The 11,379-nt window shown below is 40.3% G+C and overlaps 1 protein-coding gene across 1 annotated transcript in view; it reads left to right on the top strand.

The window, feature by feature from the left end:
- Positions 1 to 723: 723 nt before the first annotated feature.
- The window catches only part of ptprq (protein tyrosine phosphatase receptor type Q), a 54,499-nt gene continuing 43,843 nt past the window's right edge, over positions 724 to 11,379 (top strand). Inside the window, exons 1-13 of the mRNA XM_034686312.1 lie at positions 724 to 1,153; positions 1,262 to 1,387; positions 1,475 to 1,619; positions 1,736 to 2,026; positions 2,145 to 2,362; positions 3,278 to 3,458; positions 3,740 to 4,114; positions 4,212 to 4,523; positions 5,990 to 6,292; positions 6,839 to 7,147; positions 10,562 to 10,692; positions 10,848 to 10,977; positions 11,129 to 11,282. Coding sequence (XP_034542203.1) covers positions 1,109 to 1,153; positions 1,262 to 1,387; positions 1,475 to 1,619; positions 1,736 to 2,026; positions 2,145 to 2,362; positions 3,278 to 3,458; positions 3,740 to 4,114; positions 4,212 to 4,523; positions 5,990 to 6,292; positions 6,839 to 7,147; positions 10,562 to 10,692; positions 10,848 to 10,977; positions 11,129 to 11,282 — 2,720 coding nt within the window. The 5' untranslated portion in view covers positions 724 to 1,108. The remainder of the gene's footprint in view (positions 1,154 to 1,261; positions 1,388 to 1,474; positions 1,620 to 1,735; positions 2,027 to 2,144; positions 2,363 to 3,277; positions 3,459 to 3,739; positions 4,115 to 4,211; positions 4,524 to 5,989; positions 6,293 to 6,838; positions 7,148 to 10,561; positions 10,693 to 10,847; positions 10,978 to 11,128; positions 11,283 to 11,379) is intronic.

The following is an 11,379-nucleotide window of genomic DNA, read 5'->3' as shown; positions in this document are numbered from 1 at the left end:
TTGTCTGAATTATTGCAATGCTGACACATAAACATGACCTTTTTATACACACCCACAGTTTCTCATTATCACTGTCATTACTGGCACGTCCTCATCCCAAGTCAGCATTTGCACTGCTGACATGTGTTTGTCTTGCTCCTCTGAGCGGTTATTGCTGTGTGGGAGTCATCTCTTCATAACAAGAACCCCTCAATCCACTCTGCTCCCTGACTGTCAGTCATTTCTCCTTTTCACATTCCACTCATTCCACATGAGCCAGTACTTCCACCACACCCCAAGTCAGAGCCAAACCATTCTCACCGCTGCAGTGTGAGGAAAAAATCTGAGGCAAGGACTTATTTTAGAGGTTCTTAGAAGTCAGGCAAACAAGACCAGTCTGATGAGACTGACTGGTGGTTATTCAGAGGCTGAAACTGTTGGCTTTACTCGCTTAGTAGCTACAACTTAATTTCCCCTTATATTCCAGCATATGTCCCATCCCTCTCCTCGGCTGAATCTGCCCCTCATCCTCAGCCTCTTCATCTCTCCTCCCCCCAGGAGCCCGGCACTATGCCCTGCGGTAACCATGGTGAACTGCTCTTATCCAAACAAAGAGCCTTAACAAATTGGTTTGAACTCACTGAAAGTCTCTCTCTCTCTCTCTCTCTCTCTCTCTCTCTCTCTCTCTCTCTCTCTCTCTCTCTCTCTCTCTCTCTCTCTCCCCTCCACATAAGTGGTCGCTTCTTGAAGGGAGCAGCCACTGAACGCTGACTCCAGTGCGCGCTAAATTTAAAGTTCACGCTCTGCGTAAAACTGAACACAAACTTAAAAGAAGTTTCCCCCGGATTTGAAACAGATCATGCGATGTAATTTCTCTTTAAGACATATCAAATCTCGAAAGTTATGTTTACAGTTCAGAAAACTTCCTGACGCTTTAGTTCCGTGTCAACAACGCAAATAGTTTGGGACTTTCCAACACAGGCGCACAGCTGTCCGGGGCTTGTTTTTGACCACACAATGGCTGCTAGTAAAACTGGGATTTGTTGTTGCTCGGCTTGGATGTGACTAAATCCGGGTGGATCCTTGGCTGTCAGAACGTGAGCATAATGTGATGGAGTGATATTCCCAAATGGGGGGTGTACTCCGTCTGTGGTTCCTGGCGAGTTTATGTCAGGTAAGATAAAGGCCTAAAGCTCGATGTGATGTTTATTTGTCCTTTGGGAAAAATGTGAATTTGTGTATTAAGATTTTGTACTTGTAACATTTGATTCTTCCTCCTCAGGTGGTCTTACTAACCTGTGAACAGCATTTTAAGCCTGTTGAGGTAGATGTTGTTTTTCAGTCCTTCCCCTCCACATCAGATCCAGACACCTACACAGTAACCTGCAGGGCTGCAAATAACTATCTGGTAAGGGCAGTGAACAGAATGTTTTTGCAAATATACACATTCCAGTTTCATGTGGTTTGAAAGATAACTTCTCCAACTTTTCCGCAGGTGTATGTGGAGCCTATTGATCATGCATCATGCTCCCCTGACTGCAAAATGACCCTGCAATTGGTTGAGGACCCCAAAGGATATACCATTACATTGAAAGCCTGTAGAAACGATACAATACTTGAAACAAAGACTTTTGACTTAGGTGAGTTTCATGTAGTCCTCATGGGGGGAAAATGATGTACCTGACCTAATATGGAAAGCTAACTGATGTCAACATCTTTCATCTTGTGTTTTCTTCCCATCTGTATTTGTTTCCAGTTCCAGTCTCCCTGTCCTCCCTTCATGTGTACACCTCAACTACTTCTGTTCTCCTGACATGGAAGCTTCAAAAACAACACAGCCTCTCCACCCTCAGTCAATTCAACACTCACACACAATCTGTCACACACATCTTCAACTTCAACTCATCAGAGACAAAAGACCAAGACAAGTACGAGATGAAAGGTCTCCAGCCTGGCACGCACTTCAAGATCAAAGTTATGGTTACAACACACCTCCAAGACATTAATTTGACTTTGAAGCAGAGACTCAGCATCAGCTTGGAAACAGGTATTGTACATACTTGTTGTAACACAGTCACATGACCACATTTTGATCTTCAACCTTGAGAATAGCTGAGTGCCATGTGGAGTCTGTCTGTATAAATGATGATGTTTTCTGTCTCCAGCCCAGTGTCCATCTGGCTGGTTGGCCAATGAGAGAAGCTGCCACACTGTGAGGAGGACTGGTTTGACCTGGAGGGATGCCCAGCACAGCTGCAGAGACCTGGCCGCTGGAAGTCAACTGGCTGACCTGAAGACCCCGGAAGATCTGCTTTTTATGTCTTCGCACCTGCTGAGACACAACAACCTGCTTCTGCTGTGGACTGGCCTCAATGACAAGAAAGTAAGCCTCAGTACAGAAATATATGTTTTAATGGGATTGCTAATGAGTGTAGAGGCTGTTTGAATCCAATCAGCAAAATGATAATGTTGTATTTTCACTTCTCAGTAAGCAAAATATTCTTTGGGACATCCAAATGATGCTCTCAAAGCTGCCAATGCTGTACTTTTCTAAACAAATGTACTGGATGGTTATTGTTAAAGATAGGATTGTAAACACAATAAAGACATCCTTAGATGAAAGGAAAAAAGTTTCTGTTACATTTTTCGCTTAAACATTTAGGATTTTTCAAGAATGAATTACTCTCTTAATTATTTGACCCTGAATATGTTCTACTCTATATGAGATTAAAGTCAGAATTCTGAGATCAGAATTCTGACTTTAATCTCAGAATTCTGACTTTAATCTCAGAATTCTGACTTTTTTCTCAGAATTCTGACTTTAATCTCAGATTTCTGATCTCAGAATTCTGACTTAAATCTCAGATTTCGGACTTTAATCTCAGATTTCTGACTTTTTTCTCAGAATTCTGACTTTTTTTTTCGTAACAATAATAATAAAAAATGTTGACCTTGATTTTTCTTTTCTCCCAGTGGCCCTAATCCTCTTCCATGGTCTCACCAAGAATACTTTTAAAAGACTTCTTTATAAGTGTTTACAAAGTGAGACAATGAGCATTTTACATACTTTCCATGTAAGCCACCCACATAGAGGAAAATATAATTTCTTTTTACAAAGGAACATCATTATTTCATAAGATAATGGTCAACATTCCAAACAGGGAAATCTCCTTGGCTGCAGTTTCTCCTCAAATAAGAGCTTTTCTTTAATTACTTTTACTTTGACAACTTGGAGCTTGGGATGTGTGTCATGTGTTCAGACCATACTGTTTAGCATCTGTCGTTTTTCGCTCCACAGGAGGAAGGACGACCTCTCTGGTCTGATGGCTCAGCCTACAACCTGACAAACGCTATGATGTCATCACTGCCGGCCAATGAAATGGACTGTTTTGCTCTTCAGAGGAATGCCACAGGACCAGGATATTTTCTCACTCCATTTTTCTGTAACATCCCCTTACCCTTCATCTGCCAGTACCAAAGTAAATACTTCATTTTTAACCTTTATCAACCAGAACATTTTAACATGTTATTTGAGTCTTTTGATGATGTCACTCAGAAAATGATCAATGCACCTTGATGAAATAAAAAATAAAAAATCTATCAATTTTATTTATAAGGCAGATAAAATATCTGTTGTATTGCATTATAGCCAATGCAAAATACTGAATAATAAATTGAAACCTTTTTTTTTATTCAGTCCTCTCCCTTATTCTCTCCTCAAGTTGTCATAATGTTAATTCTGCTTCTCCCTCTTTCACAGTCCCCTCAGCCCCTGCACATTTCACCTTTGACCTGGTTCAGGTGACAGAGCAACATGTTGAGCTTCGTTGGAGTGACCTCTTACCTTTGAACTCACTTAATCTTACATCGTTTGGGATATTCCTTCAGTATCAAGAGGAGGCCAGTGAAGAACTGGGCCAAGTTGCAGAAAATGGAAGCTTGAAGTCAAAGGATAAAAAGGAGGCACAGAGCCAGAGCAGTAATAAAAAGATTGTCAGGGTCCCTATTTCCCTGTCATCAAGAGGCGTGACTGTGGCAGGTCTGTCTCCAGGTAGAGTCTACTCCTTCACTCTTCGAGCCTCTCACCCTGCTGGACCCGCCTGGAGCTTAGCACAAACACAGACTGCGTTTACAAGTGAGATGGCTGACAACCTGTCACACACATAAGGTACTTAAGCAACACCCTATGATAACAGATGTAACTTAAAGTGTTTATGTTCTCTTTCTTGTAGAGCCTCTTCCTCCTCTTAATATCACTGTTGGAACCGTAACTGTCAATCAAATCATGATCCACTGGATGCAGACGGATGCACAGTCAAAGGTTGGATGTACGTTTATTGTGCGTTATGTGGACATGACTTCAAAACAAGAGAGGACAGTTGGAATGAGCAGCATCTCCAGGTCATCTGACACAACTGGATTACAGTCATACACTGCGGTGATTGGAGGGCTCAAGTCTTACAGGAGATACACGGTTGAAGTTTACACAGTCACTCAGCATGGGATAGAGAGCTGTGGACATACTCCTGTGGCTCTGCAGACTGGTAAGCATCAGGCAGGTATTTTTCACAGCTGACAGTTTTAGTACTCAGGATAGAAAAAGCTATTTAAGTGTTAAGATGCCTCTCTTCTATTTACATGTCTCAGTGAGTCATGGCAGTTCATCAGTGAGCTAGGATAAACGATACAAGGTCCACTAACCTGAGGCAACTAAGTGTGATTTAGACACTCTTAATTTATCATTATGTTACTTGAAAAGTTTTTTTTGGGGGGGTGCATGTTGCATTGATTCATAAATTAGCTTTTCTCAGGCTTTAAAACTGTGTCTGATTGGGACGCTGGTGGCCTAGCGGTCTAAGCGCCCAACGTATAGAGGCTACAGTCCTCGTTGCACAGGTCGTGGTTCAACTCCCGGCAGGTCGACCATTTGCTGCATGTCCTGCCACGCTCTCTACTCCCCACATTTCCTGTCTCTCTTCAGCTGTCCTATCATTAAAGGCAAAAATGCCCAAAGACAAACAAAAAAAACCAAATGCCATTAACATTCAGCAAATGTCTGAAAGTGACATACATTTGCTGAATGTTAATGGCATTTTTACAAGCTATTTGATAATTGTGTTAAGTCTGAGTTTCACATTCAATTAACATAATGAATTTTATGAAAAATCTAGATGTTAAATTTTCAAAAATTGAGCAAAAATGAAATGTAAAAGTCAATTTCTGTCAATTCCACACTGCTGTTGCCTTAGATCACTATATTCAACACAGTAGTAGATTATCAAATAATTTGAACCTGTGTTCACCGATAATTATTGCTATCATATTTAAGAGGCAACACAACATCTTCACAAAGTTTCAAAACTGAAGTGGCATCCGATAAGGAATGTGATAAGGAATTATCCAACTGAAGATAAGCTACTCAGCATCTTCCACATCATGCCAAAGGCCTGACAGGTTAATTATACTGTCTGTGACTCAGAAAAAAAATGTCTTTATAGATCAAATTAACTCATTTGGTTTCATAAAATGTTTGCATGATCCTAGCATTGGCCATTTTGGATTAAAATCTTTACATAATTGGTAATAAAATGGGATCTTATTAATTGGGTAACATTTCCCTTCTACTAAATCTCCCTATTGTGTTCATCCCTTTAAAAGCTTCCATTTAAATAAATGTGATTTACTGCAGCTTGCAAACTAAAGGAGAGAGAGGTTTGAATTTCACTGTCTATTCTCAGTAGTTGACCCAGCATAAGTATTTTGTATTAAAGTGAGGTAGGAAACTATCTGTAGACTTTGTGTTGGGTCTGAAATTCCAAGTCAAGGTCCAGGGTGAATAAAAGGAAATCCCACAATAGACAAAAATGAGTGAAGAGTGGAAGCTCCAAATATATCCACAGAGTCAGACCATAAAGAGCAAAACAAAGACAGATTTGTCCAGCTCCAACTGTTCCACCTCTTCCATACTTATGCAGCTTTTTCTTTCCCTTATCTTTGTTGTCCGTCTTAGAGGTGGAAGCCCCTCACGGTCTAGTGGTGTCAAGCAGGACGGGGAACCTCACAGTCTGTTGGTCCACTCCACCTGATGACCTACCAGACGGTTATAACATCAAATCCCAACCTCTCATTAACCCCCCTTTGACTTTTCCGTCTTCACTGTGGATAAACCAGTCCAGTCCTGCTGCACTCTGGGTAAACAAGTCTGTGTGTGTTAATTTGGGCCTATTCACTCCAGGTCAGACATATGAAGTTGCAGTGGTCTCAATGATGGAAAAGGACAGGAGTCAGAAGACCAGCATCTTTCACACTGCAGGTAAGAGAAACAAAAATGATACTGCCTTTAGAAGAGAGGTTCAGACTTATTCTTTCCTAAAACAAAAGTCAACTTTTCTGGCTGTGATCATTTCTTGTGTTCATGTTGGCTAAAAAAAAATCCCCCCCTTAAGTGTGTTTTTATTGTAAGTGATATAAGGTACAGAATCCACAATGCTCAATTTGCTCTTGAAGATTTATCTCAGCAAATATGAGGCTCAATAGTCTGGGGTGGTCCTTTAGTATTTTCAAGCATTTTAATACAAAATTCCCTCTTCATGTTTTCTCACACTCAAGTGTTTCTCTTCGAGAGTCAGTGGAAGCATTGTAATAGAAGTTATTGAACATTTTGGACTGAACAGGATTGACTTCACTGGAAGATATCCACTTGATGTGATATTGTAAAGTCAAGGCCTAATATTGATCACTTGTTTTAAAGCAGACCTGAAATAGTGACATTCCCCCCTTTAAAAGTATACTCTAGTTGTAACCACACTTCCCTTTTAAGTTAAAATATTTGTCTCTATTTTTCTCTCTCTTCTCACAGATCCATTGCCAGTTCAGGTGGCTATTCCTCTTTCAGTGGGCACAAACTCTGCACAGCTGTTTATCCAGCATCCACAGCTGGGTCTGATTGATGGGGTCAAAGTGTGTGCATGTCCAGGAGAGTGTGACAGTGCATGTGAGGGTTTGTGTGAGCACACATGTGACTGGTTCTCCCTCCCTGCTGGTGCTCATAACTCACATATCATAACTCTTAGCAACCTCAGCCCAGGATCAGAATACCGGCTAAAGGTGCACAGCACTAGCGCAGAGCAGGTGGGACCCCCTTACTACACCCGCCCCATCAGAACAGGTGAGTCTCCTGTTTGTACTCAAAGACATACTGGTCAGACTGCCAACAACAGCCAAAAGTCTCTAACTTGTAGGTATCAAAGCATTAAGATTGTATTGACATTAAGGATCTCTAAACAAAGCACATCCGTTTAGAACCTCTCAATAGGTCATAGCTGCTGGAAATCCAGCATCTTTACGTACTTGCACAATTGACAACATCAGTTTCAGCTAAAACCTGTCACTTGATAAAACTTGTTACTCAAAGTTAGTGCCTCAGTCAATAAACTGTTCTATGATTTATTTTATTTTTAGTATATGTAAAGTTGGTATATTTTCTGTCAGTGTCAATGTTTTTGGAATTTCTGAAAGCAAGACGGTGTAATCCATCACTTAACCCTCCTGTTATGTTCGTTTCTTAGGGACAGCAATAATGTTCATGGGTCAACTTGACCCGGGGCATGTTTAATTATTCAGAAGTGTCAGAACTCAAAAAAATCCCAACAAAACATTTTTTAATCTCATTATTAACTCCATTACTAACCATTTAAATCAATATTTAGTGCAATGGTGTTCTTTAATCCTCACAGATCCTGGTTCAATGAGGATTACTCACTCGTTTTTTCTGAAAATTCATTTAAAGCTTTTTTGAATGTACATTTGAAAGACCTAAATATAAATACAATAGTTTTACATGACATAGATTTTTGTTTATTTCATTTTTATTTTGTATTTATTTTTTTATGAAGTGATGTTGGTAAATGAACAGGAGACACCTCTTCTGTCCCATGCAGCCCAGATTTTTATGCTGTATTTAGCTGGCTTGGAAGGTATATATTGCCTAACATGGAAGGAAACTCTGAATGCCTCTAGCCTTTAATCCACTGTGACATTAGGGCCTGGGTGATAGAGTAGTGGAAGTTGCTCTACCCACTTGTCCCTCACAGTTCTAATGGCTGACAGCTTGTCTCTATTCAATCTCAGCTCCTGCAGTCAAATGCCAAAGTGTCCTTGGGCAAGACACTGAACCCCAAACTGCTCCCTCAGTTGTTCAGCGGTGTATGAATGTCTAGAATAAGATTAGCTAATACTGATGGTCCCTTACTATAGCAGCCTCTACCATCATTGGGTGAGCGAGTAATGTAAAAGAGCTTTGAGTGGTCAGAAGACTGGAAAAGAGATATATGAATACAAGTCCATTTACCATTTGCTATTAATCATGACCTGCTCAAAAGCTGACTTGATGTCTGTTACACTGTCACTGCTATCTTAGTGGCTCTGTCTTTATAATGTTTTCTGCAGACAGTTTTGCCTGACGTATATTTTGGGATGAAGATAGATGTATTTCCCCATTTTTGGTATGAATGTCTGCTTGGAGGAATATGAATATCTTTTTCCTCATTTGGTTCAGAATCAGAATCGTCAGACTCAGAATTGACCACAAGATGGTCTTCATCTTCAGACACACCCTCCTCTCTTTCACCGTCATGATCAAAGAGGAGTGCCAGGGTGATCACCTGTTTACTTCTGCAGCTCACTTTGTAAAGCTCTGACAGAAAGTGTATCATGTGTAGATGCAGAGTATAATGTTGGTAGGACTCCCTTGCAGAGAATCTGTACATGTTTTTCCCCTCCCCTGCTATACTGATGGGAAGTTTGGCTCTTTTCAGAGAGCCGGCTCTTTCGACTCGGCTCCCGAAGAAAAGACGGCTCTTTCGACTCCCGAACGGCTCTTCGTTTAGGATCTTTTGTAGCCGTATATTTTACCTCTAAACTTTGCAAAAAATAATGGTTTGTGTGTTGAAAATCCTTTTACGTACAGTGGTTTTAAGAGAAGCCTTATAATTGCCCAATTTTGTGCATTTATTCTGTTACAAAACCATTCTTACTTTTGTTTAGTATTTTAATCAAACTTTTTAATTTTATAAATTGACAAAAAACTGCAAACATATCCACAGAACGGAACCAGAACCAAACTCAAGCAAACAGAACCAGAACCAAACTCAGGCAAACAGAACCAGAACCAAACTCAAGCAAACAGAACCAGAACCAAACTCAAGCAAACATTGTTAATGTCCTCAGTTCAGGTTGGCATTGAGAAAAATCAGATGCCTCAGCTTGGATGGTGCTGATCCAATTTCACCTCTCAGTGAGTATTTGCCCTGTCTTCGAGAAGACTCTCTTGGAAGGAACAGATGTAGCCACAGCATCCCCTCCATCCCCTCCATCACCTGTATCCTATAACCTCACATGTGATTGGCCGCATGGCCGCCATGCTGACCAATCAAAACAAAGTTCTGCTGTGAGCAGAGCTGGGGCTGAGCACTGTGAGAGCTAAGCAGCGAAAGGAAAAAACTGGGAGCCGGCTCTCTCTCGATGCGAGCCGGCTCTTCTGATTCACTATAAAGCATCGGCTCTCAGAGCCGCAGCTTTGGATCATGACACATCACTACCCTGCCACATTGAGTCCCCTCAATGTTTTTGTGTGTGTGTGTATGTGTTTGTGTGTGTATGTGATTGGGGTGAAATATGTCACACAGCTGCAAAGAAACAATTAGTATTTGACACTTCTGACCCCTTTTAGCCTCCACTTTGACTGCCTGATCAAATAGACCCACGAACAGTATCTATGCAATATAAATATGCAGGGGGGTTGCAAATATGTGAAAGGAACCATTATTATTTTAAATGTTGATTCCGCTAATTAAGGCAAGTAGAAGAAGTTTCATACCGAAAAAACACTTTTAACAATTTTGTTTTGATTTTTGAACTTTGAAAAAGGTCAGTCTGACCCTGAACATAACAGGAGAGTTAAATTTGTATCCCTTACTGGTCTGTGTTTTTGTTCCCACTGTTGGCTATTTCTCAAGATTTGGGTCAGGCTTCAAGCAACAAAACACATTTATTTTGAAGTAATATTGTATCTTGTTTTGGTCCAATCTGTTAATCTGTTTGTCAAAGCAGACCAATAAGGTTTTGGCAAATCCAATTGCAAGGCATAACAATCATGTGGCAGAGATTCCTTTTTGGTCTTTGTTTCTAACTTTAATTGCCAGTATGAAAGACAGCTTGGAGGGCTCAGCTCACAAAAATTAATACTACATCATATTCTGTTATTGAAAATAAAAGAGATTTACGTGCCAAGCCTTTCCTCCAGTTTCATGAGGACAACACATTAGACTTTTTTCTGTTTCTTCTTAAAATAAATAGTTAAACCAATTAATGAGTATGACGTTTGTAGTTTTTCTTTATCACTTGCACACAAATTAATTTCATTTTTACAACTTTAACTAAAATTTTTTTAGAAGAAGAAGAATCAAGTTTGATAATCCTCAAGTTTTAAAATGTCCCCAGCCAAAAGCAATTAGAGTTTTCTTTTAATTATGTCAGAGGATTAATTACAGTTTGGGTTATGGGGTGCGGTTCTCAATTTTAGGGCTGGTTCCTCCTAACAGAGTGAGGGAGGGTGTGGTGACAGAGTCATCCATAGAGCTGCTTTGGGATCCAGCACAAGGACAGCCTCACAGCTATGAGGTCATCTGCCTCAACTGCGAGCACTCACAAATGGTAAAAACAAACTTTAAATATATATATGTTCTCACCTGCATCTTTAAGAGTGAATTTATTCATTGATTTTTGCATGAAACACTATGAAGTGTAAGAATTACTGTGTAGTTTTAACATAGGGCAGCTATTCTGTTTATGTCATACGTGTGCTGCAGGTGCTGAAAGTGTTCGGACAGAGTGCAACGTTTTCTAATCTGACTCCTGGCCAACCCTACCACTTTGCAGTGCGAACAGAGAAGGAGTCTTTCCTAGACAGTTCTCCCATCACTATTAACATCACAGCAGGTCAGTACACACACACACACAAATACACACACAGACACACACACACACACACACACACACACATATACACATACTGTATGTACATCACATTTGTCTGCTTCAAGTTTGAGTGATGTTTCTTATTTTGTTGTTGTTTTTTCATGTATCTTAGCTCCCAGCTCAGTCGAGTTGTCAGTTGTCAATAAAACCACATCATCATTGTGTATTTGTTGGAGCATGGTCAGGGGAGTAGTTAGCGGATTCCTCCTGTCAATCAAAAACACAACATTCATTCAAGAGCTGAACGTTTCTCTTCAAGAGCCCAGGTCAGATTTTTTTGTTGTGGACCAGTAAAAACAATCTGAGCAACATGGATTACTCAGAGCTTGTACCCTAAAACACTGACTGTTGAAGGTTTGTGTC

Source organism: Notolabrus celidotus, chromosome 6, assembly GCF_009762535.1.
Source record: "Notolabrus celidotus isolate fNotCel1 chromosome 6, fNotCel1.pri, whole genome shotgun sequence".
Lineage (NCBI taxonomy): Eukaryota > Metazoa > Chordata > Actinopteri > Labriformes > Labridae > Notolabrus > Notolabrus celidotus.
This window is presented reverse-complemented; position numbering and strand designations above follow the sequence as displayed.